This window comes from Rhinatrema bivittatum, chromosome 8, assembly GCF_901001135.1.
Source record: "Rhinatrema bivittatum chromosome 8, aRhiBiv1.1, whole genome shotgun sequence".
Classification (NCBI taxonomy): Eukaryota; Metazoa; Chordata; class Amphibia; order Gymnophiona; family Rhinatrematidae; genus Rhinatrema; species Rhinatrema bivittatum.
This window is the reverse complement of record NC_042622.1, coordinates 134,129,764-134,156,942: the sequence shown is the minus strand read 5'-3', so window position 1 is coordinate 134,156,942 and position 27,179 is coordinate 134,129,764. Positions and strand designations below refer to the sequence as shown.

Below are 27,179 nucleotides of genomic sequence, written 5' to 3'. Positions count from 1 at the left end.
TGAGCTCAGGAAAGTTTAAAAAAAAAAATAGAGGGTTTTTGGTGTAGGGCTTCCTCCTTCCCCCTGTCTCCGTGCTTGGCGCACCATTCCGATGTTCATCCCGCTTCGTGCGAGGTCGAGGGACCTGGGCAGCCTCTGTAGGCTTGACACTGCTCTGAGGCTTTTTTGCTGTGTGCTGCGTGGTGGGCCTCAATGGCATTTCACGTGCTTTCCTTAGGCTGCCCTCTACAGGATTGTCTGTTCGGTGTGTGTCTAGCATTGCGTCCAAGTTGTGCATCCAGTTTTTGGACGCCTAGGCAGGTCTAGTAGTCTGTGCATCCAAATTAAGTGGCGCCTTAAGTGGTCATCTGCTTTCCTTTGCACACAAATTGAGCGTCCTATGCACTTAAGGTTTTTTTTACAGTGCCTATCCTAAGGACTCCTAAGTCTTGGACGCCTAGATGTCAGACACCGAATTTTTGGACACCTAGAATTTTTTGGATGTCCTTAAAAAAAAAAGAAAAGAAAAACTAGATGCATGTTTCTGGCCATCGATTAGCACACTGCTGGTGTAATAGTGCCTAGATCTAAGAAACCTAAGTGCCTTTCTCTTTGCACTGCCTGTCATATTCGGGCTGACTTGTGCCAGTGCTGTTTGGAGGTTCAAGGAGATTTATCTTCCTCTGACTAAGCCTGGTTCTTCCCAGCCGGATGTAGGTCTGGGTAAAGACATTTCAAGTGGGGCACCTGATTTTGGATCTCCCCTAACTGGTTCTTCAGCACAGGAGGGAAGCTCAGTGAGTATGCCTCAGGTGCCTCTTGGTCTGGATACTTCTATACTTTTATGGGTAGAATTTTTTCCAGGGATTCCAATCTTTCTTCAGGAGCAGTCCTCAGCCCCGTCCAATGCTCTCAGGGCAGAGTCGCAGGTGCAAACCTTGCCTGGACCTACTGTTAAGTGCCGGAGTACTCCTAGAGCAGCAGCGGGACTGCCCGATTGAGTTACGAATGGCACTGATGACTATCTTGAGGATGGTAAAATTCCTCTAGGATTAGAACCATATAGGACTATGCTACGGTTCTTTCCTAGAGATGAACTGCTGGCCCTGATTTTCCCAGACCTTGAAAATGCTGGGAGTACCTGGGGCAGATTCCATGTCTGAGTTAAAGAAAAATTCCATTTTGGTTTTTCTGTGTAAAGCCTCTTGTTTTTTCCCTTTAATGGAGGCCATTCAAGAATTCATTGATCTAGAGTAGGTCGCCCCAGATGCTAATTTCAAAGGAGGTCAGGTTTTGGAAGGCTTGTACCCTCTGGATCGGTGGTGAGAGAGCATTTACGTTTTACGAAGGTGGATGCACTTGTATGTGCAGTCTCTACGTGGACAACTATCCCCGTAGAGGGAGGAGTGACCTTGAAGGAAGTGTATGATAGAAGGATTGAAATTATCCTTAAGCAGGCATTTAAAACAGTGGCAATGACTTTGCAAATAGGTTCTTGCTGTTTCCTGGTGGCTTTTAAGGGGGTTCCTGGTCTGCCGGGGAATTTATTATCAGTGGTGGTGGAGTAGGAATTTGGCTCGGAGACCTGTGGTGCTATTGTTCTATTCTTTACAGGACCACTACTTACCTGGATGTCTTTTGAAGATATCCAGTTATGTGGCAGGTTGTCTGGTCACACAAGGCTAGATAATTTAAAAACTTAACCAGCCATTTTCAAACATAGCCAGTTAGGTTTTTAAGTTATCTGGCTATGTGTAGCCAGATAACTTTAGGCTGGTATATTCAGTGGGACATTTATCCTGCTGAATATACAGGACAACTTATCTGGCTAACTTTAGCTGGATAATTTATCCACTAACCACCCTATTGAATATCACCTCCATTGTTTTCAGGAAGTTTTTTTGGGACTTGTATAAAGTTTTTCTGTGTATGAATATTTTTTTTAGTTTTCTGAAGTTCTCAGATTGGAGGAAGAGGTGTTAGTGTCCTGACTCACAATTCTCAAGAAATATATGCAAACTCAATTGACATGCCCTGTATTTCAATATATCTCTCTCCTGCCTTCATCTTCCTCACCCCTCTACCTCTTCTGAAGAGATTGCCAGATTCTGCTAATTACATAGAAACATAGGTCATTTTCTGCCGTCATTTCTAATGGTCCATCTAGTCTGCCCAAGAAGCTTATGGTAGTACAGATCTCCCCCATACTTAGTTTCCCAGACCATAAAAGTCAGGGCCCTTGTTTATTGCGGTCTGAGTCCAATTCCCTGTTATCTCTTGTCGTTGAAGCAGAGAACGACGTTGGATTTGCATCAAAAGTGTCAGATTTATTTGGTTAAGGTTATAACGGCTGCATCAGCAACTTACCCCCATGCTTATTTGTTTCCCCAGACCATAAAAGTCAGGGTCCTTGTTGGTTGCTATCTGAATCCAATTCTCCTTTTCCTTGTTTTCCCCTGCTGTTGAAGCAGAGAGCAGTGATAGAGTTGCATCAATAGTATGAAAGCTTATTGGTTAAGGGTAGTAATCGCCGCAGCAGCAAGTTACCCCCATGCACTCATTTTTTCATTTCTAGCCTTTAGGGATCCACAGTGTTTATCCCACGCCCCTTTCAATTCTTTCACTGATTTTTTTTTTTTTGTCTTTACCACCTCCTCCGAAAGGGCATTCCAGGTATCCACCCTCTCCGTGAATAAATATATTCTATTGTCTGTTCTGAGTCGTCCTCCCTGGAGTTTCGTTTTGTGATCCCTAGTTCTACTGATTTCTTTCCAATGGAAAAGGTTTGTCGATTGTGCATCATTAAAACCTTTCAGGTATCTGAAGGTCTGTATCATATCTCCCCTGCACCTCCTCTCCTCCAGGGTATACATAGTTAGGTCCTTCAACCTCTCTTCATAAGTCATTTGATGGAGACCGTCACACCATTTTGGTCACCCTTCTCTGAAGCATCTCCATCCTGTCTCTATCCTTTTTCAGATACGGTCTGCAGAACTGAACACTACTCCAGGTGAGACCTCACCAAGGACCGGTACAAGGGGATTATCACCAACTTTTTCTGACTGGTTATTCCTCTCTCTATGCAGCCCAGCATTCTTCTGGCTTTAGCTATCGCCTTGTCACATTGCTTCGCCATCTTCAGATCGCCAGACGCTAACGCCCCAAGGTTCCTGTCTTGGTCCGTACACATCAGTTGCACCCCCCATCACATATAGCTCTTTTGGATTACCACACCCTAGATGCAGGACTCTGCACTTCTTGGCATTGAATCCCAGCAGGAACTTCGTAGTATGCATGGGACCATGAACTTATGGGTTCTCACAATCTCTGTGGCAGTTCTGCCCTCTCCTACCACCAGGGCTTAATTTGTAGGGGAAAGCCTGGAATGCAGTTTTGATATTTCTTTTCAGACTTAAGAGGCAGAGCAGTAGGAGTGTTCTGCTGTATCCACTGCCCTTCAGGTAGCCTGCAGGGAAGAGGAGGAGAGAGAGTGAGCTGGAGCAGACAGAACAGCCACGCTGCTCCCTAAGTAATTTTTCCCCTCCTGTTCTACAGGGAACAGGAGAGAAAGGATGTTCCTGAAGCAGAAATTGCAGAGCAAAGATCAGACACAAAAAGGATTTGAATGGGCATACATTTCAAATTTATGAGAAGCAGTGCCAGTAATCAAGGCTTCAGTCCTGGCCTTAATGATTGGCACTATAAGTTTCAAACTTGTGCTAATTCTTTCCCTTTTTGTGTCTGTTAATCAGGGCTTAATTTCATGTAGAGCAACCCAGAATGGTTTTCTTTTCTCCGGGACCCAAGGAAGTGGAGTAGAGCCAATAGTGTAAATCATTTCTGGTTCTCCTGCAGAAAAGAAGCAGAGCTGGCAGTGTAAATTGGTTCCAACTCCCCTGCAGAAACAGTGGAGCCAGTGGTGGCAGGTATCATTTCTAGCGCCCCCCCCCCCCCCCCAGGCCCCAGAGAAAGCAGTGTGTTGAAGCTACTTAACCAGAGATGGAGCAGCCACATGGCCTTGAGTTTTGTGCATTTTCCTAGCACAGTTGAAGAGGCTCTGAGGGATAATGGCCAAGGTCAAAGAGATGAAGTGAATGCCTGTCAGCCATTTTGTTTCTGCTGCTGATGGACGTGTTGTCTTCCTGGCTTCCCAGACCTTGCTGCCTCTACTGCTGGTGACCACACTAGAGGAGAGGGAAGGGGCAAGAGAGTGAGTGAGGGGATGGTGGTGGTGGTGGGAGGGCACGGGAGAGTGAATAAAGGAATCTGAGGAAAGCAAGTGAAGATGGAGGAAGGGCAAGAGAATGAGTGAGACAATGTAGGGGGCAAGTGAGTGAGGGGATTGGTGGGGCTGTGGGTTGTGTTGTGGAGGAGAGTGAGTGAGGGGAGCAAAGTTGGGGATGAGAGGAACTGTGAGGTATGAATGAGATAAGAGTGGGGAGGGGCAGAGAGAGAATGAATGAGGGGAAGGGAAGGGATAGGGTGCATGATGGGGGGTGGAGGAGAGAATGAGTGAGGAGAGAACTTAATGATGCTCTCTTACGTCTCCCCCAAGGAGGCAAAGAGTAGGATGCATGTTTGAATTCCAGATCCTCCTTCATCCTGTCTGAGGAGGTTGAAGATGGTGCATGCCATCCACAAGGAGGGAGAGTAGCAGAATTGCTGGAGAGGATAATTCTATGGAAAGAGGGTATTAGTGACTATCAGGGAGAGGAGGGCTTGAGAACCACCAGGGATTGGGGGTGACACCTGGGGGTTCTAGGACCTTTGGGAGAGATAAGGACCATTGGATAAATCATGGAGGTGGGGGTGGGGGCTTGGGATGGAAAACTAGGATCAGCAGGTCAGAGAGGAAGAAGGGGCAGGGTTGCTGCAGGAACTGTGAGCACGTGTTGGCTCGCAGTGCCACACTTGATACAGTGTTCCTGCTGGCTCTGATCAGCAGAATAGCGCACTCCACATACCTTGCATTTCAAAAGTACCACTCACAAATTGTGAGCTTGCCAATGATACTCTTGATGGTTGCTAGCAGAACTGAGATGTGAGTTGGTCTGAGCCCTAACTGGAGAACATGTTTATTGCTGTGCCATCCAGAATGGTTTGCTGAATTTACATAACAGTAATTGACAAAGGGAAGCCAAAATCCCCAAATCTCCAGGTAATACCTGGCTGTGCACAGGTTAGGAAAAGGGATGCTTGTAAAATTGAGCGTCCGTTTTCCTAACCGGCTGACAGCTGACCTCTCCCGGGCGCTCGCTGCTGAGGAGGCACTGTGGGTGCACGGTTTCCCCGTGCGCTTCCTTTTTACTACGGCAGCCAATTTAAATATTAAATCGGGCATTCCGGAGAGGTCGATTGGGGCGTGTTGGGAGAGCGGGTGCTCAATCGTGAACACCCATTTTCCCTGCGCCGATATTGTGTCGGCCTGTTGGAGAGGTAAAAAAAATGCAAGCATAAAACTTAGAAAATAATTAAAATACAGCATACATTTGTTACAACGATTGTTTGACTTGTGTGTTTATCAGGAAGTGGCATTATTATTTAGTCTGTATAGGCTGGAGATAATATGGTGTATCTAGTGCGTGGCCCTTTTAGCAAGCAGCTATTTATAAGCAGGGGTGTTGCAACATGCAAAACAAGTGCATGCAATTAAACGTCAAATATTTTCCTAACCTTCACCACTCACCACCTTACTAATGAAGTGTTTGACATTGGTATGGAGTCATTTTCTTGCTTGGCTGGTTTGTTTACCCTTTTGTTGAAGGGAAGGTTGGGTTTATAGCCACCATGGTGACAGTTTCCAGGGTAACCTTGGAGGCTGAGAATTGTTGTCAGACAGGTGCTGCTAGTTTTTCTGAGAGAATGAATATTAAAAGTACTTTTTGTCTTGCAGAGCATGTGAGATGTTACAAGCACTGCTGAATAGCAAACACAGTATGCTTGTACGTCTGGGGGAGATTTTCAAAGGCTTGGAAGTTGGTTAGCCTAGCCCTTAGAAAATGTACCCCTGCCCCTCTGTATAGCAGCTGAAAACTGTGCATATTTCATTACGCATGTATTTATTTATTTGTCGAGTTTTATATACATCCGGTTTCGCCATCACAACGGTTTACAAAGTTTCGATGTTTAACAGAGTTTCCAAAGATTCATGTGATTATCAACATAAATATTGTAGGCTTTATAAATGTACTTTTTGTCACATAAATAGCTGTTCCTGGGTAGCGTGTTTAGCTGGGGGGGGGGGGGGTGGGAGGGAGGAATAAATCACTTTGCAAAAAGTAAGTGTTATAAGCAGTGCCCCTAGCCTCCTGCAATTGTGTAGCCATGGGAGAAACTGCATAATTAGGAAGTACTTTTCAAGAGGTTTTACACACATAACTGTACTTTATGCAGGTAAATAGGCTTTTGAAAATTGTGATAATATGCTACTTTTGCGCACGCAAGTCTTGAAAATTACCCCTTAGCTTGTTGCCGTATAATTGACAACCTGCCACAAAATCAAGATACCTAAAGCTTTCCCACCTCCTAATTCATTCTTTTGAAGAGAGCTACATGGTGCCCCCTTGCTTTCTCTAATCCCTCATAAACAGCTTGCAGGGAACAAAAAGTGCCCCTCCATTACAGCTCAAGCTGTAATGGAGGAAAGAAGAGACACTCGGCTTTCTAATCCTGCCCATTTCCTTCTATTGTTATCCCCCCTCCCCCCCAGACACTCCTTCTATCCTGAAAGGAACAAGAGTGGAGGGGTGAAATTGAAGTGGACAGAGAAAGCAGTCAGAATGGTTGATCTTCAAAGATCTCATAAATCAAATAAAAAATTATTTTGATATAATTCCAGGATGGAGTGATGTCCTTTTAGAAGAATTTCATCTTTCCTTATCATTCATGCTAGACTAGTCTGAACAAGTGGGTTATGTCCCCCCCCCCCCCCCCCCTGCCAGGAGATGGAGACAAATCTCAAAGCTGACTTTGTTCCCTCTATAGGGGTCTGGTGCTGCCTTCAGCTATTCAGTAATTCTCTGTCTCCAGTAGATGGTGCAGATGTGTCGACTGATGTTGTAGCTATGTGTAGGCTGCTCCCGGGAAGGCTTTTTAGGCCCAGGTTCTCAGTGGACCATAGGCTGCTCCCAGGAAAGCTTTAGATCCAGATTCCTGGTGGAGCATAGGCCTAGTCATGGGAACACTCTGGTTGATGGTCCTGATGGAACTAATTCTCCCTTCCCTTTTCAGAATAGACTCAGTTGGGATCTGAGTTCCTTCACCGATGGGTCAAACACTGGGTGATCCCAGGTGACTTTGTTCCTTTGGTGGGTGTGACAGCAGGAGCTACTGAAAGCACACACTCTGTATTCTGGGAGAGCAGCAGTGAGGCAGTAGTTAAAAAAAAAAAAAAAAAAAGAGCTTGCAGCACAGCCTTTTCCCTGAACTGCCTCTCAGTCTCCTTTGGTGCTGTGCTGCATTTGAACTTGGTCAGGGAGTCTGAGATGATCATACTCCCCTCTCCCTCTCTTCTGGCTTTCAGTATGGCTGTAAAAAGAGGGATGCACGGTGCTGCAGATAAGTCATGGTGGTTCAACATGTTAGCGACTGTATTCTGTCCGGCCTATGAGTAGGAAGGCACTAGTCAGGTAGGTGTGAACTGCAGTGGTTCAGCACCCTGCCAAGAACAAAACTGGGTGGCTTCCCCAGATTGAGTCCTTGTCCTTATGGTGGAAGGCAATGCACATGGAACAGAGCCTGGTCGCACTCCCATTTTGGCCAATTCAGAAGACATTTTATTACTGTTTCATACCAAAAATAAATAATTAGCCATGCCAGAATCTTTACCTCCCTCTTCTCCCCAGTAGTTTTACAGGGAAGTTTCTGGGATAGGGGGGCTTCATATTTAATTTAATTTCAATGTGTTTTACTCACTCTATCTAAAATCCTAGGCAAATTACAACAGACAATTCATAAGACAAAATACACATCATACAGCAGAACATTAACATTTCATAAAGAGGGGAGGAAACAGGAGAAAATCTGACCCCGGGTGCTCGACAATCTAACTTTAATGGAAAGAAAAAACTGGCATGATTTATGAGTAGACTGAATTATTTCAGCAGGCGACCTCAGGTGCATGTTGCAGCTCTTCTCTCCTGCCCTCTCTGATAGTTGAGCAGTGAAGAGAACAGCCTGGAGAAACAGCTCTCTTCTCCTCTACACAAATGAAGATTCTCAGAGTACCTGAGTAGGCTTGTGAAGCTGTAGGATTGCTGTAACCTGTTATAAAAAAAAAAAGAAAAAAATTCTAGGATGGTCCTGCATGGGCAGCACCGTTTGGATTTCTCCTTTTGCCCTTTCTAACCCTTGCCCATGTTCCCATACAGAAGAACTTTTAGCTTCTCCTTGGCAACATTTGGGGTGTCAAAGCCCTTCACTGGCTGGGACAGGAGGACGAGATAGCCAATCCAGCGGATGGGGGGGCGATTGCCTCAGTGGGGAGAGAGAAACTGGTCCTTAATTCTATGCATGACCTCCTGCAGCTCTTGGATGAACCATGAGAGGCAGTAATTTGTAGGGAGATCCCATATTCCTGAGTGCTCTTAGGATCCCTCTTCAAGTTTCCTGCTACTTCTTACTGTTGGAGATGGGATCTCCTTATTATGAGATACCCAGTTCCAGCTTTAAGGTGGCCAAGATGATCTGTATCCCTTCTCAGGGAAGGATTTTGTGTTGGATCACCTGGTGGCGTTACCTTCATCTTTTAAGGCTACAATTGATGGATGGAAGCACCACATTCAGGGTTCCCCATGATAGAAAGATTGAGTGTTTAAACAATTTTTCTTTTTTCTATATCAAGTTCTCCTGCGTTGGGTCCAACATCCCTCGGAGACTGCATGGTGACCTTCCCCATGTGGCCTGGCTGAGGCAAGTTCAAGATGGGTTACAATATTTACAGCAGTACTTCTTTGGAACTCCTCCACAGCATGATGGCCACTACAATTTCAACCTTTTCTACAGTTTCACCCTCTCTGAGATTATCTGTCTTTTTGGCGTAGTCCTGGAAGTTTAAGGATCAAAATTCAGAGGCCAACTAAGGTTGCTTATTGGAAATCTCTCCAGTTCTAAAATCAGAGCCGTTTCAGAGGCTACAAGCAGTCTGCTCAGGGAGGTATTCCAGGACAAGTGGGTTCATCTGCTTTGTACTTGGCATGCTCTCTCACAGTGACTCTTGGAGTCTTCTGCTCTGGATGGTCAGATGCCACTCGGGGGGACTTCCTTGTCGCCCACAGTGTGTAGGCTTTGGGGGTGATGGCATTAGGTTGGTTCGGTCACCTGCATGTTTTTGGGCCATGTCTCTCCTTTGAAAAGAGGTCAGGGGCATGATATTCTTTTTCAGATCTCCCAGAAAGGGCTGGGAGTTCTCCTATTCTTTGGGTCCTTATGCAAAATAGCAGATCTTTTCATAGATTCACTCGAGACCCTGAACCCATCTCCATCTGCCCACGCCCAACGGCTGCTTCCCTCAATTCCCTCGATCTTACATCCTCCATGGAAATAGCCTCAATCCTCAAAAAGATTATAGACCAGCCACACACCCTTCTGACACTGTCCCCACCAAAGCCCTCCTTAATATACCTGACACCATAGCCAAACCCCTGGCTGATATTATCAATTGCTCACTATCAACTGGCATTGTCCCTGACTCTCTCAAGCATGCTGCAGTCAAACCCCTCCTAAAAAAACCCATCCTTGAACCCAGAGGACCCAGCCAATTTCCGCCCCATCTCCAACCTCCCTTTCATCTCAAAAATCATGCAAAGGGTTGTCAACAGTCAACTAACAGACTATTTGAAGGAAAACAAGATTCTGCACGCTTCCCAATTTGGATTCAGCAAGCACCTCAATACAGAAACCCTCCATCTCTCCCTCACCAATTTCCTTCTCAGAGGAATGGACCAAGGAACCTGCTATTTACTAGCCCTCTTGGACATCTCCGCTGCCTTTGATACTATAAGCCATAAGCAACTCCTCACCCACCTAGCACATATTGGCCTCACAGGCACAGCATTCCACTGGTTCACATCATATCTCACCAATAGAAAATTCTCAGTTAAAATAGGCAACGCAGAATCCACCCACCACGCGCTCTCCCAGGGAGTCCCCCAGGGCTCCTCCCTCTCCTCCACCCTCTTTAACATTTACCTTACCCCCCTCTGCCAACACCTATCTAACCTCGGCCTCAAATTCTTCTTATTCGCTGATGATGTGCAAATCATCATACCCATTCAGGATACCCTTACAAACGCATTGGACTATTGGAGAAATTGTCTTGCTTCCATCAATGCCCTGCTCTCCGACCTTCACCTTGCCCTAAATGCATCAAAAACCGAACTGCTCCTCATCTCTCAACACTCACCCTCCAAACCAGCCATTGCAAATGATCCCGCTTATGATACCTTCATTAGGCAGCCCGATGCACGAAATCTTGGGGTTCAGATAGACCAACAACTGAACCTAAAAAAACATATCAATCTGATCCTCAAGGAAGGTTTCTTCAAACTTAATGTCATGAAGAAACTGAAACCCTTACTTCATGCCAGTGATTTTCGCACCGTCATTCAAACCACTCTCTCAACAAAAATGGACTACTGCAACTCCCTCTTCCTAGGCCTCCCCTACTCTACAATAAAACCCCTCCAGATGCTGCAGAATGCAGTAGCAAGAACCATCTCTAACGCCCGTAAATATGATCATATTTCGTCTCTCCTCAAGAATTTGCACTGGCTTCCAATCCCCTCACGCATCGTATACAAAACCCTAACACTGACCCACAAAGCTATACACACACACAATTCAAACTGGCTCGTTGAGCCATTCTGCCCCGTATGATCTAACAAACCCACCAGAGCCTCCAATAATGGAACCCTCCACGTTCCCTCTCTAAAAAAAAAAAAAAAAAGCACACCTTTCCTCCACAAGGGAACAAGCCCTATCTATTGCCGGACCCACGCTCTGGAATTCCTTACCCCCCCTATCTCAGGCTTGAGATTTGTACCATTAAATTCAGAGCCAACTTAAAAACCTGGCTCTTCAAACAAGCTTATCATCAATAATACCCTACTCTCCTCCATGCAAACCCCTGAACCATGCAAACACACCTGAACCCTCCATACAAACCCACCCTAAACCTTCGAACCATTCTAACACACCTGAACCCTCCATACAAACCCACCCTAAACCTTCGAACCATTCTAACACACCTGAACCCTCCATACAAACCCACCCTAAACCTTCGAACCATTCTAACACACCTGAACCCTCCATACAAACCCACCCTAAACCTTCGAACCATTCTAACACACCTGAACCCTCCATACAAACCCACCCTAAACCTTCGAACCATTCTAACACACCTGAACCCTCCATACAAACCCATCCTAAACCCTTGTACATAGTTCTTTTTGTTTTTTACAGATATCGTGCTCAACGTTAGCCAAAAAGTTATCTCATGTTTCAGAGTAGCCTGATTCCTATGTATTTCAATCTACATTCTCATAGTTCCTATCTCTCCCTCCCCACCTCCCTGTTTTATGTATTTTCCATTCTATATGTTTTCTATTTGATGTAAACCGATATGATGTCCCCATTAATATCAGTATAGAAATTAAATAAATAAATAAATAAAATAGGCAGTTCACCACATGGATACACAGGGGTATTCCTCATCTCCTAGAAGGGTTACTACCAGATATTTCTCACATGCATTATCCTGGGTCTATTACCAACAGCTGTCAGCAAATGTTCCTTCTAACTTTGGAAAGGTTTCATATGCCAAAATTTTCTTTTGTGCAGCTTTTTATAAGCTGAGCTCAAATTTGTGTGCTATGAGCCAGTATAATGCAAGTAATATTGGGATTTCTTGTGCGCCCTATGTTTTGCTGTGTGTCAGGGTTAGTGATCTGTGTGCGCACTCACAGGTGCACAATTTAGAGAGAACAGTGGCTGTCAGGCTGTCCCCTTGTGCTAACCATGACCCTGGGTACCTGCGTAGTAAAGGGAGGGATACTCTGGTTCCTTCTTTAGTCAGATATCTGACTACTCGGGCCATATTGGAGCAAGAAAGCTGTTTAGTCGCAGCCAGGTTTATTCAAGTATGGAGCCTGCTAGGTTGACTGATGATTATCCCAAACAGCGATTAGTCCTTCTCAGACTCTGGTGTATAGAGAAGCCCTCTTGTATCCAAAGAAGAAAGTGGTTTTATGGCCTTAGGATGAAAGCCATATTCCTGGTGCCCAGATCTCCAATTTCTATGTCTGCTCTAGGCATGACCTGTTCTGTAGGTCCTAAGCTTCAGTGAAAGGGGCCCTGAAGGTTGTATCTTAGCTGCAGACTCGTATGCATCTCATTCAATTCACAATCGGGGTGATATCCAGTAGTCCAGTGCTGCAGAGCTTTGGCAACTTTGAGCAATTACCAGTCAATGAAATCAAATAGATTATAAAGGCTGTTTTCCCTATCTTGGGAGGTTAGAAGGAGCCTGAGCAAGTGGCTTTTCATAGTTATCTCCTGCAGGAAATGGATTTGCAGTCTCCTTCATGATTATTTTACATCATAGGCATGAGCTTTATAGGTTAGGTGGAGAATTATGATCCAGGTTATGATCCAGGCTATCTGAAGTGAAGTCCTAGTGGAGAACCAATGGGTCCAGGTCTAGGGTGAGGGCTCACATGAGCGCACTGTTTAACCCGCTGTCGGACGGGGGTTAAATAGGCGCTAATCCACCCCCTAATGCAATAGGGGGATTAGCGCCTATTTAACGTGCGACCGACACAGAGTGAATGAGATAGCGCTCATTCACATGCAAATGCATGTGAATGAGGCTATTACTCATTCACTCTGCATGCAATAAAATAAATGTGCGTCTCAGGTGCACATTTATCGCTCAGATATTAACGCCTGCCTGGAGCAAGAGTCAGCAGGGCACGTACCCAGTGTCTCGGCTTGCATCGGAGGGCACCTGAAGCAAACGCCACAAGGTTACTCTGCTGCCTGCTAGTAGAGTCACAGAAGCAAAAGCGCTTAAAGTTACCAACCAAGATCATGATGTTTTCAGTGCTTGGCTACCCTTAAATATTTTATTGTAATTGATTTTAAAATTACATTTTTAAAACCACGTACATTGACTTTCAAATTTGCAAGGTCATTAGAGAATACCCAAGCATTCTGGAATGTCATTCTAGCATGAAGCTTGCAACCTAAAACAGATTCTGATCCACATCTTTTGCTGACGGCTACAGTTTCTGAAATGCAAGAAAGCCTTCCAGAATATGTTGGTACCAGAAAGTGCAACAAGCCTGGCCAGACATGCTATCCTACAGGCCTATGCTGTTCCAACTCTAGCAGTGAGAACTGGATGATATTGTTAAAGATGCTTACCTTTAAATAATAAAGCGTAAATATTAAAGGGATTTATTGAATGCACGTCTAGCTTCCAGAGGACCTCACTTCTCAGCACTGTCAGATTTCAGTGTGTGCTCTATAAATTAATCTCTCGTTCATGTGTATCATTTCATGGCTGGCTTTAGCTCCTGCACATTTGGATTAGAGATGTAATGTAGACCAGCTGACACCTCATGTAGCGTGACTTGTGAAGCAATTGTGAATTTCAGTTTGTAGGAACTTTATAACATTCAGAAGTTTCTCTTTTTAATGTAAAAGATGGAGGAGATATGCATTCTTTGTTATGTAGTAGAACAATCTGCTTTCCTTATATTTTCACATGCTTTAGGGACTATCTTGTATTGATTATTGTATTTTTATCTGTGATGTAAACCCATTTGGGCTCAAATTAGTGAAATAAAGCAGTATAAAAGTGTAAACTATATTGTAATGCTGACTTTACTTGCATGATGAGGTAGGCCAGGTGGTCTGATTGGCTGATCTTGGTCTGGTCCCTTTAGAAATACTAGGACGGTTTGCGATCCGACTGGCTATCTGCAAATGTCATCAGTTCCTTTTAATCTCTTCTAAGAAGTGAAATAATTTGTTTTTTTCTGCGTAGGATCACCTGGTTTGCTTTTTGCCTGGAACCCTTGCTCTGGGAGCTCACAATGGGCTAACTGCCGACCACATGGAGCTGGCCAAGGACCTCATGGAAACATGTTACCAGATGAATGCTCAGACTGAGACTGGGCTGAGCCCAGAGATAGTGCATTTTAACATACACAGGCAAAAGGACAGCAAGGATGTGGAAGTCAAGGTAAAAGCACCACTGCTGCCAATTGTAGCATCCGTGCATCTCTGCTCATGGGAATATCCCGCTGTGGTGTCTGCCTTGTCTATGCGTGATTAAATTCTTGAACCTTTTCTTCTAAATGCACTGAACCAACTTCAGCCTGCCGACGAAGGCTGGGCAAAAAGCACCCTTGAGGTTGAATTGCTCAGTACTTCTAAGCTAATTTGGAACACCCAGGGTTCAATGAAAGCTTTTTATCCCAGAGCTGCTATCGAACTTTTGTATTGCTTGGCATGAGTTCACATGTACATTGTCCCCATCTAAAGTCTGTCACTTCCCTACAGTTTCTCATGTCCGCAGTTCTTGTGTCCTTTTACCAGTTTATTGCTGGCATTATCTGGCCACCTGTTGCTCTGTTCCTTTCTGTCAGTTCTGACTTTACTGGAAGCACAATTTTTTTATTTATTTATTTTTTTAAAATGCACTTTGTCTCTTTAAAATGAAATACGATTTTCTTTCCATTGCGAGGTTTATGAGTAACACTTCTGTTGAAATTTTTCAGCCCTCCTTCTGTAGTGATGCATTTTGATGGAATTTGGATGAAAATATGTGAAATACAAAGTTATTGTGGTTAGACATGACATTTTTGTAATTGGTGCTTGATTCTCAGCTGGCATTTCATGGCATAATGTAAGTATGAATGGTTGTCTTTTTCTTTTTTTTTTTTCCCGCAGCCTGCAGACAGGCATAACCTGCTGCGACCGGAGACTGTGGAAAGTTTGCTCTACTTATACAGATTTACGGGCGATAGCAAGTACCAAGACTGGGGGTGGGAGATCCTGCAGAGCTTCAACAAATACACACGGGTAAGGGCCAGCATTTCCCCCTTCCATACTGGTGACTGAGGGTTTATGGAGCAATGCTGGTATTCCAAGTACAGGCCACTTGGAGACAAGCCACGCTCAGTGTTAGTGCTCTCCCTAAGCTTGTTTTTCTTTTTCAATTTTAGTATTTAATTTTCATCAGAACAACACTAGAAATGGCAATTTTGTGCACAGCAGTGTCTGGTGTTAAAACCTAGATGTCTCCCCCCCCTCCCCCCCTGGACACCTATCTATTTATTTATTTATTTGCTTTTTGTGGAAACCCAAAAAGGTGGCAGGAAAGAAGTGGTTCAGGAGAGCTAGCCTCTCCCCTCCACATTTAAATAGAATGGGGCAACATTATTACAAAGTAACATTATCCAATCAAAGATCTCCAGATACACACCAACTCCATGACGTATCAAGATAAGATGTGTCAGGCTGATCTCACACTGTGCAGGTGACTTGAGTTTGCCAGAGCTGGCTGGGGCTGGATATGCTGCCGAGGCAACACAGACCATGCCCAGGAGGGAGGGAAAGAAGGCAGTCCCTCCCAGTCATAAAGAAAGCAATGTTCATACCAACCCACATAACTGTGAAGTCCACTTTTTACCTGTGGTCTTTGCATCAATTTTGAGAGTGAAAGTTCATGCTTATTTTCACTTTGAAAATTGCCTAAGGAAAAAGTACCTGCAAAGACTTGTGTATACGTTTTCCCGACCTAATCCTGCCCCAGGAACAGCTCCACAAAAATTTGGGTGGAATTGCACACGTACTATCACTTACATTAGTGTGGGTATGTTTCAAAGATGTCAAGAAAGAAACATATCACACTCTTTTGTTTTTTGTAGGTGCTTTAAATTTCTTTGCCTTCTTAAACTTGATTCACGCATACCCAGCATAGCAAAGCAATTAAATCTTGGTCAAGCTAGGTACAACTGGACCTTTCTGGAATTTAGTTGGTCCTTTGTTTTAATTTGATAGCCAGCTCTTTATGCCCCAGTGTTCTTATCTAAACAGAGATTATATGTGACACTAAATCTAACTAAGATAGATTCTAACAGATAAAAAAAAAGCTGTAATGTTTTCTTTTTGTTTAAATCTTGAACCCAGCAGAGATACCCAAAAAACAGCTTAATATACACTTTTTATATCTGACTATAATGAAAAGAAAGCAATTATACACAGAAGTAATTATACACAGAAGCCTACTATAATAATTTTAGTATTAATCAGGAAAAAACTTATCTGCCCAGGCAATAGTCAGTCTCCAAGCTGTGCGCTGCTTGCACTGCTTGCAATGGAGGTGCTGGTTTGCACAGTTAACTTCTCTCTAGTTCTGTATATCAACCCTACCTATGAAAAGACAACCCTGCAAATATTACATTAGGCCTTTAAATATCAGTACATCTTGTAGAAAAAAAGAACAAGCCAAGCTATTATAGATCCTGATACAGAAACTACACTCTAGCATAGTGATTCTCAACCTAGTCAGTCACAATGAATATGGATGTGAGAGTTTTCCATACAATGGAAGCAGTGCATAAAAATCTCTCATGCATATTCATTATGAATATCTTGAAAATCTGAATGGCTATTTGTATACAGATGACTGAGTTGAGAACCCCTGCGCTAGCAGATTACCTTATCCTGGTCCCACATGATGAAAGCAGACAAACCCTCACCAAACAGACTAAAGACACCATAAAATATAAATAGAAACTTGCAGACAAATTCAACTTGAAACTGCAATAAGCTAGACTTTGTTTGCAGTGCAATAATGGAAAAAACAGAAACATCACCATTCCATATAAAGTATTAAACAATAAAATCAAGAAATATAAAACATGAATAAATATTTCTCAATAGGTGATGAAAATATCCAGTAATTAAAAGCATATAAAATTCTTTAAAAATCTCCCAAACACCAATAAAATATTTCAAAACAGCAGACACAGTAATACCCAATATTAATCAACTTGCTATCATGATGCATGAGAGTGGGTACTAATGACATAGGAAAGTGCAGGAAGGAGGTTCTGGGACTGAGGGTTGTGTTCCATGTGGGAATTTGATCTATTTTGGGAAAATGCACATAAAATCTCTGCTGGGCAGACTAGGTGGGCCTTTTGGTCATTGCTTGTTGTCAGTTATTATGTTCCTGTCACCCAGGAGAATCAGCAAATCTTGGCTTTGGGACCTTTGGCTACATAAAAATAAAGGTCAGCAATCGAGCTGTGGATGATTTATTTTTTATTGACCTAGCTTTGAGAGCTATACCAATTTAAGTGGACTAATACAGCAACCACACCACTTTATTCATGGTGCAAAATACATTTAAAAGTGTGCAAAGAAGCCAATGAACAAATTTACTGAAAATCCTGCTCAGTCTGTTCTGACCTGATGAAGGGAGCACAGCTTTCAAAAGCTCATCACCTGAAACCTGTTAGTTTGACCTTTATTTCTCTGTATTTAAGTGGACCAGTAAGGCGACTATACTATTCAACCATTGCTGTGACTTGGATCTCTGAGTTCACACATCTTGTTACCTGCCAGCGCTTCACCCTCTAAGCTGCATCTAATAAATTGGTTGTGGTGAGCAGCAACATTCAGGACATGTTGCAGGTTTCCAAGGGGAGGAGTGAGTGAAATAACGAGCTGTGTGAGTATGTAGGGAACACAAACGTTGATTGTAAAAGCTACTGCTCTTACAGTAATGGAGTATTTATCAAGTGCTAATGGAGTATTTATTTAGGGCTTCAACTCTGAGGAATTATCTCAGTTGCTGCAGTGAGTTCAATATTTGTAAAATTGGCATCAAAATCCAAATTCTTATCCTTTTAAAGAGAAGCAGTGTGAACAATGGCAAAGTTTCTCCTATCCTGCCTCACTAACGGGCTGTGGTCCTGGGGGGCGGGGGGGGGGGGAGGGTAGGGTAGGGGGAGTCTACCTCTGCTAGCGAATATGGAGTCAATTTGGTGTATGCCCCCTAGATTGGAATAGTGTCACACCGATTTCCTATTTCCCTTTGGTGCAATGCTGTTAGCGCTGGAGGAAACAGGAAGTAGACAGGCCATATGGGAAGCTGGGCTTAGCTTTGCTGGAATTAAAGCTCTCTGAGCGCCAAGATTCTTTTTAGATGTTATGCAACAGAACTTTTTGTAAGTTGTAAGTTTTAGTTCATTTTAGGTGATATTGAGTAATTTCTTTAAATACCTCCCCCACTCCAAAAAGAACCATTTTAATTAGAGAGGCAGTTAAAAATATCATACTCCTCCAAAGGTAAACATCTGCCAGATGAAGCCTGAAAATGAAAATATTCTTACCTATTGAATCCTAAATTGTCACCTGCCAGGGATATTAACAGATGCAGAAATATCTGTCCATATGATTATTTTAATGTTTAAATCTGTTATGTTTTATTTATTGCTTTTAACCTGGCAAGTCAATACATGTGTGATAGAATGTGATGACGTCACTAGGTTTGCTGGCATCTATGAAGTGGGGTCACAATGAATCTCAAAAAGCACAGTGTCCTACATGCTTTCCTTCTTTCTATAGGTTCCAACAGGTGGCTTTACATCGATCAACAATGTGCAGAATCCTAGTAACCCAGAGCCCCGAGATAAAATGGAGAGTTTCTTCCTGGGTGAGACACTCAAATACCTGTTCCTGCTCTTCTCCGATGACATGGAGTTAATCAGTCTTGAGAAATATGTCTTCAACACAGAAGCTCACCCTCTGCCCATATGGGTGTCCTCTTGAAGTCGGTGCAGTCGCCAAGGAGTAATTCCCCCGTTTCAAATCAATTTACGAATCTGGGCTAGGCCATGATACTGCTTTCGTAATTTTCTGTTTTGGACACAGTATTGCAAAAGGCTGTCCTTAACTCTGGCCACCTGTTCAGATTTCACCTCGCGTAATGGCATTGGGATTAGAAGATCAGGTTCGATTAAAATGTTTTTAACTAAGTGAAATTGCACTTGGATCCGCTGCTTTTTCTCAGAACATGTTGAAATCTCTCAAGAGGTGGAATGAGCAGGAGGAAAGGAAAATTATTTTGCCATTGCCTTTTGGAAGCACAGCTTAACTTTGGGTCTCTCCTCAGTTGTTTCCAGGCTCTTTAATTCAGGTGATCTCGGAAGCTGCTTTTTCCCATTTGATATGTGTTCTCTATACAAGATTATTCTGTGACTAAGCCAGTGTATCAGACTTCTGTGCTATTTTTGGCATATGCCAGGAATCTTAGCTATATTACCATTCATGTGTGCAAATCCCTAACTTTGTATATGTTACAGGCTCTTAATGAGGTGCTGTATTATGGACCTCTTTAGGGATTGCATCATCCAATTCAGGTGGCAGCAAAGTTTGCCATTCTTAAGAAATTTTGAGACTTTGAAGCCAGGAAGTTTGCTGTGTCCTGGTTGAAGAGCGACATAACCAGTAACTTGAGTTAGATGCATTTGTTTTGCTGTAATGGAGCACTGTGAATAATATGAAAGAGCTGTGAGTACAACTTTTTAAATATTGCTTCTCTTTTCTACTCGGTGAATGCTGGTTTTGTGGCAGCTGTGTTAAGTGAACATTCCCTCTGAGTGCTATAAAAATACAATACCTTATATGTTTTCAGCTCTTTTCCTCTGGTGTAGCGCACATGATTAATCCTGGTCTCTGTGGGGCTGATATTCAAAAGGTTTGTCTGACCAAATCCGGGACTTAGTCAGACAAACCCCCAGTTGAAAATATCCCACCCTACTGAATGGCTAAGTTATCACCAGGTAATTAATGACCTTACTAAAAGTTAGCTGGACAAAAACGAGGCAGGGTGGGGGCATTCCAAGGGCGTGGCCTAAACATACCCAGCTAGCGCTGATATTCAGGTATAGCTGGGTAAAATTATCCAGCTATGGTTGGGAAAAACTGCCGGATTAACATTTAAAAAAAAAAGCCGCCGAGCAGAGGCCTCCCTGCCCCTGTCCCTCCCATCTCTCTGCAACACAGCATTTGTGAAAATCCCCAACCCCCACCCGAGTCCCCGAAAGGCCTCCCCTAGCTCTGAGAGCTCCTGGCACTTCTGCATTCATTGATTCCTTCCACTGATTGGCCCTGCAGTGACAGCTGAGAGGCCACTCCCCATTCACAACCTCCTGCATTTGTGGAAGGAAGGGGGAGGGGGTGGGATCCAGCCCTGTTTGGACTGCAGGTGTTTTTTAACCGATTAGGGAGTGAGGCCAGAGTGGGATCAGCTGCTACTTTTATTTTTTATTTTTACCAGTAGTGAGTAAGCTGGTGAGCAGCATAGTTACTTGGATAACTTTATCTCGGAAACTTTTAGCCAAGTGTAGTCAGTTCGATACCTAAGCAATGTATGTCCTGCTGAATATACCGGCTAAAGTTACCAGGTTAACTTGTAACAGGTAACTTGCTACTCACCAGCCTACTGAATAATAAACCTCTGTCCTGGAAAAAGATGCTTGGATCACCAACCGGCTGGTTATCCTATTTAGCTATATGTTTGCCATGGTCCTGAAGCAGCAGTAACTTTGTAGAAGGGATGAGTGGCTCCCTGCAGCATATGTGCCATAAAGTAGTATTGGCTTTGTAGGAGGATAATGTGCAGGGATTACTGCTGTTTTGCCTTAAAAGTAGTTGTGAGTTTGAGCTGAGAACAATGGGCAGAAGGTAAGGCTCAGGTACTTGGACTGGAAGTTGCTATATAGGCTGAGGCTTCTTGTATAATATATTCACCCCACCTTCCAAAAAAATGAGTTTAAAATTTCCCTGACTTTATCAGGTTAAATGTTGTACAAAATATTCTTGAAATAATTATAAGGGTAATATATATGTTTGTGATGTATTTTATCTTGGGAGAAGATTTTAATTTTTATGTTAATGTGAATTTTGTTTTGTAAGCCATATGGGAAGACAAATTCCTCATTCCCCTCTGATTTTTCTTGTAGACTTTAAAATCATTCGTCTGGATGTTACATTGCTCTGTTTGAGTTTTAGATTGTGTCCAACTACAAATCTTTATATCCAATAGTGTTTTCTGACAGGCAGTTCATCAGGAAAGCTCTGTAGCTTATGAAAACCAAACTGTAAAGGTACGAAAAAGCTCTGAAAATGTGTCTTTTATGTTGGCTGAAAGATTTGCTGTAGCAGGGTAATTGTTGCTTGCAGTTACACAAGTATGACAGGATTAGCTTCACCCACTGTGGATCAGGGCTCTTAAAAGTGAGATGAGAAAGTGTGTTAAACATTGACCAGTTTGATCACAGCAGAAGAATTGACTGGCTCTAAATTATTGTGCTACAGTAATAGTTAACGTTGCTCAGCCTGTGATAGTAGGAAGTTGTAGCTGGATAATTTGCATCATCTTGTGCCTTATTAAATTTTATTGTTTGTTAAAACTTTTAATAATTAAGGTATAAATTTGCATCAATTACTTATTTCTATCAAATGTTCTTTCTAAGGTCACTGATTTTCTGAGAACAGTTGTATGTATCTCTGATCCCTTTCCCTTTCTCTCTCTCCATTTTTCCCTGGATGGATGTCTTGTTAAATTCAGAAGTGTCATGTCCTGTGATTTCTGTTCAAATGAACATCACGCATTGTCTATGAATGTGGTGATACTTTCTCAGACTTGACCAGTACTGGATACAGAATTAGCCTAAAATGAAAGACGCTTGAGCAGTGCTCATTGGTTTCTCTTTTTGCTATTTCACCTTTGAAACAAGTGATCAAGTCATGTCTATTCCATGTTAGTACAGTAGAGCGCTGTTCCAGTCAGGATTGTTTATTCCATACAATGATGACCTGTTTACACTGAGAACCAGGTGTGTAAATATATTTTATTTTAGTGTTGAGGGTTTCTGGTTGTAGTAATATAGGTAGCCAGGACTCACTCTTCTCCCTTCACCCGACCTCTTATATCAACAATAAAACATAGACTCCAGTTTGGGATCAAACAGGCTGCAGCTTTATTAACAATAACTCTAGGTGCCCGAGCTCAATTAACCCTTTTATACATAGGCCCCATAATGCATCAGCCACGCCCCAGCAAGGCACACCTGTCCAGGCCTGCCGGTCTTGTACCAATAGCATAATTCGTATGCTTCCCCTTCAACCCCCGCTACGCCCCAGCAACAAGGGGTTGTTAAACCAGCTCCTGCCACCAGCCAGCAAGGAGCCTCCCGCAGGACAACTGCACCCAATTGTCCTGCTCACCTTTCAGACCTGACACTTGTCAGGTCGCCGTACCATGCAAGACCACTCTGCCACCTTATTGGCTCGGGCAACCCGCCACCGGCACAGGATGACCCATCTTGTGACACCCCCCCCCCCCCCCCCCCCCCCCAAAGATGCGGCCTCTGGATCCCTAACGCAATAACTCCTCCAAGGCCTCCTGAATAGAATTTAAAAACAAATCCATTCCAATAAAAGACCAAATGGACCCCGTCCTCTCCAAAAAAAAACAAACCCTTGTTATATTCCCATGCCCATTCATGGCGAATATGACGTCCCCCCATTAGTACGAACCAGGAACCAATTTGCTTATTTACCTTGGCATGACATCGCTGCCAAATCATAGTACTCTTTTCAGTAGGCCTCAGAACAACATCGGACCAACAAATCACCACCTGGTGCAAAATTAAGGATATTGCCGTCAGATCCTTACGCACCATGCTAATAAATTGTCATCCAGACATGGAACCCCAGTCATTCCCCCCCCCCCCCCCCCCCCCCCCCCAAATGAATAACCACCGCGTGCGGATAGCCAAACCGCACAATGCTCCTTTGTATGCAGAGAAGCAACTCGTCCAATTTCATGCCACCACGACCTATCCAGTGCACAGTCCCATTTAGTTGGCTCAGGTCCAAATGAATTCCGTATGGACGTTTCTGTGCGAGTCTGAACGCCCGTCCAATGTAAGACCTATTGCTACTCTTACCTCTCTGTCAAAAACTATTGAATCAGCCGTGCTTTTCCAGTTGAGAGATTATCTATCAGAACATGATATTTTACACCCAGATCAACATGGTTTTAGAAAGGGCTACTCAACAGAGACCCTCTTACTTTCATCCTTCGATACATATATACGAGGATTGACTCTAATACCGATTTTCTTTTGATCTTACTGGATATATCAGCAGCGTTTGATACGCCTGATCACAAGATTCTAATATCTAGACTACAAGCGATTGGTATACAAGCTACAGTATTGAATTGGTTTACTAGTTATCTTGCCAACCGCCATTGCCAAATAAATTTTAAAGGCAAATCCTCTCAAATTTACACACAAAATACTGGGGTCCCACAAGGATCATCCCTGTCACCAGTTTTATGTAATATATATCTCCTTCCATTGTGCCATATACTAGCTACATTGGATGTACAATTTAAGATCTATGCGGATGACATCCAAATCTATGTTCCATACAAATCTTCTTGGGCTGAGACTACTTCACTGTGTAATCTCTACTTCAAAACAATTGAACATTGGTTAAGCCATAGCCGGCTCAAACTTAATGCCAAAAAAACAGAACTCCTTCTAGTGAGCGTACTAGATAACCCTACAAATGGCCCACCACCTCTGGTTACCTTAGGTAGTGAGGCGATTAAAGTTAAGAAAGTCGCCCGTAATTTGGGAATACAAATTGATACAAATCTAGCCTTATCTCATCATGTTTCCACTTTAGTAAAAAATTCATTTTTTAAGTTACATACTTTAAAAAGATTAAAACCTTTACTCTTCAAAAGTGACTTTCAAACAGTCCTTCAATCCCTCATTTTTGCTGGTCTAGACTATTGTAATAGTCTATTTTTAGGCCTTCCAGATTCCGCTATAAAACCATTGCAACAAATACAGAATTCTGCGGCCCGATTATTAGTAGGATTACCAATGAGACATCATATTTCTCCTATTTTGTATAAACTACACTGGCTTCCAATCAAATTCCGCGTAAAATACAAAGTTCTTTCTCTAATTCACTCTTTAATCCATGATTCAGATTCAACTTGGCTTTGTACATCTCTACAGTTATACAAACCAGCGAGACATCTCAGATCTTCATCTCAATATTTGCTGGATGTCCCTACAGTTAGACTGGCGAGACTAAACATGACTAGAGAAAGAGCTTTCTCAGTGGCGGGATCTCTGCTGTGGAATTCACTGCCTAATACTTTAAGGCAAATTACCAGCCATAGTGAATTCAAGAAGGCAGTAAAAACTCATCTATTCAAGATCGCATTCGGTGATCTTGACAATTTGAACATTTAAAGCCAATAAGATATATATCATATGCTCCTATTGATTGTACGATTATACATCTACCAGTGCCTTAGCCTCTATTAGTCTCAGGCTCCTAAGGTTTCTTTTTACTTTTTCTGGCTTTTTACTTGTTTTGTTATAAATAGGTATAGTCTTACTTAAAAGAGTAGGGATTATAATGATATACTGTATTTTTTTTCTTTCTTTCTATTTTTCTCTTTCTATCTTATTTTATTATATTTTAACCTTTGGTCTTAATTTATTTTACTTTATAGTTTTTATTTAAAGTAATTTTTAGTTATTTTTTTTTGTTTTTATAATTTGTATTTTGTAAACCGTTTTGGTCAAACTCGTTTGAAAAGACGGTATAGAAATATTTTTAAATAAAAAAAAAAAAAAATAAAAAGAATGTCCCACCAGTCAAATTTCTCAAGCTTGACTTACAGGACCTGCAAAGAGAAAAGTGTTAGTGTATGCTCTCCCTCATTGTGGCCCCGGGCGTATGTATCCCTTGAAGGCCCCCAACTTCCACCGCCCAATTCTTTGAATTGTTCCACTCGGCAGACCAGCACCAGTAGTTGACGTAGCCGCTCCAATGCAGAACGAATGGGTCCCAAAACGCGAGACATCCAAACCCAATGCGCCCAGGCCCGCCTTCAATACCGCTTCAAACTGGAACTTAGTGAGCGGACGCAAATCCGAATGGACTAAAAATCTGTCCTCCCCTACCGGCCGAAGGGCAACAAAAGCCATGTAATTTGCTATCGGGCATGTTCTACATCCTGGGATAGCCCGCAACACCACAGAAGCACCCTTCCCTAACTGATCGGTCTTCAACAGAGGGATAAATAAAACAATAGTTTCGGGGGTCCTTGTAACAAACCAGGTAAGGAGCCCAGAAGTCTTCCATCCCTTCGTGGCTCTGGCCACCAGCTCACTAACTCTAAAAGCCCCAAAGAATGCAAACACGGAAGCCACCCGGATTAGTTGGCATTCATCCCCGAGCTACAAACATGTGCAAGGACATCCAATAACCTGAGCAATATGTCATGAGTAATAGGCAACCTCCCCACAGAAACCCTCATTCCTTCCCTAGCCAAGCAATAATCGCCTAATCAAAAAACGACTGCAAGGGAAGCCCCACCCATGCGCTCTCATAAAAAAGGAAAAACCCAATATACGCCTACCCACCGCTGCCCTAGTACCCCCCCTCCTTCTTAGCTTTTTCAATGTAACTCATGAGGGCCAAATCAGATACCGGGCCTCCACACCAACCCTTTTCTGCCAGGAAAGACACCACCTGTTCAGCTCCCCGCACGTAAGCAGACCACATAGCTAATGATGCTTGTAGCATCTTCCAGGCTTCAGGAAACCAAATCGCCAGAGGAAAAGAGGCACTGAATCTCCTTGAGGGTCTGCCTCCGGCGCCAGCCTCTTGAACAGGTCCCACTTTGAACGAGAAAGAGAATCGGCGATAGTATTAGCGTCTCCCGGTATATGACGCGCCCATACTGACATATTCAATTCCATACAACATAATATGAACTCCTGGAGTAATTAAGAAACTAGTAAACATTTTGCCGCTCTTTTATTAATTATCTCTACTACTCCCAAGTTGTCACACCAGAAAATCTCTTTCTTATTCCGCAACTTCTCTCCCCACAGTACTACCGCAACTACTATGGGAAATAATTCTAAAAAAGTGATATTCCTTGTAATCCCCGACTGGTGCCACTCATCTGGCCATGAAGCTGTGCACCAAGCACCCTGACAATAAGCTCCGAACCCAATTGAGCCTGCCGCATCAGTACACAGCTCCAGGTCCACATCTGACACCGCTTCCGACTGCCATATCAATGTCCCATTAAGGTGAGATAAAAATCTGTTCTAAACATCCAAATCCTCCCTCATCTTGTAAGTTATTCTAATACGGTGAAACTGTTTCTTAACTCCAGACATAGCAGCAGACAATCGGCGCAAGAAAACCTGCCCATGGGGATCACTCTACAGGCGAAATTTAAACTCCCGACCAAAAATTGTACTTGCTGCAATGTCAGCTTCTTTGCTTTAAGCACTTGCGATACTAAACCTTTTAGCTCACACACCTTAGTTTCCAGTAATCTCGACAGCCTAGCCACAGAATCCATTTCTATGCCTAGAAAAACAAGACATGTCGCTGGTCCCACTGTTTTATCTACCGCTATCAGGATTCCAAACTCCTGTGCCAGCATATAAAAACCGGCCAAGAGATCTGCACAAATACTAGAATCAGCCTCCCCGACAAATAAAAAGTCATCCAAATAGTGCACCACATTATTACAACCCGATTCCTGTTGCAAAACCCAGTGAATAAAGGAACTAAGAGCCTCAAAGTAAGCACAAGTAATCGAGCATCCCATTGGAAGGCATTTATCTACAAAATAACTACCCTGAAACTTAAATCCCTAACAAGGGCATGCTCCCCGGATGTATAGGTAATATCCTGAATGCAGATTCTATAGTATCTTGGCCATCAGTGCACCCACGCTGCAGTTCTGCACCAAGCGCACCGCAGAACCAAAAGAGGCATATCGGACTGTACACTGGTCTCGAGGAATAAAATCATTAACAGACCGACCTGCTGGGAAGGACAGGTTATGTATTAATTGGAATTTTCCCGGCTCCTTTTAACCGCCAATGGGGACAATACCAGATCCTCAAAAGGAGGTTCTTGAAACGGCCCCGCAATGCGTCCCAAACTTATTTCTAATACTAATTTATTAAGAACTACCTCAGGCTTTCCCGCAACTGAAGAGGAATTGCCCCTGCCCCCAACCCCTGTGGGCCCTTCAAACGGAATAACGA

The 27,179-nt window shown here is 43.2% G+C and overlaps 1 protein-coding gene across 1 annotated transcript in view; it reads left to right on the top strand.

Moving 5' to 3' along the window:
• Window positions 1-21,487, top strand: part of MAN1B1 (mannosidase alpha class 1B member 1) — a 93,517-nt gene extending 72,030 nt beyond the window's left edge. The window contains exons 11-13 of the mRNA XM_029614229.1: window positions 14,027-14,224; window positions 14,935-15,066; window positions 18,625-21,487. Coding sequence (XP_029470089.1) covers window positions 14,027-14,224; window positions 14,935-15,066; window positions 18,625-18,828 — 534 coding nt within the window. The 3' untranslated portion in view covers window positions 18,829-21,487. The remainder of the gene's footprint in view (window positions 1-14,026; window positions 14,225-14,934; window positions 15,067-18,624) is intronic.
• The last annotated feature ends 5,692 nt before the right edge of the window (window positions 21,488-27,179 follow it).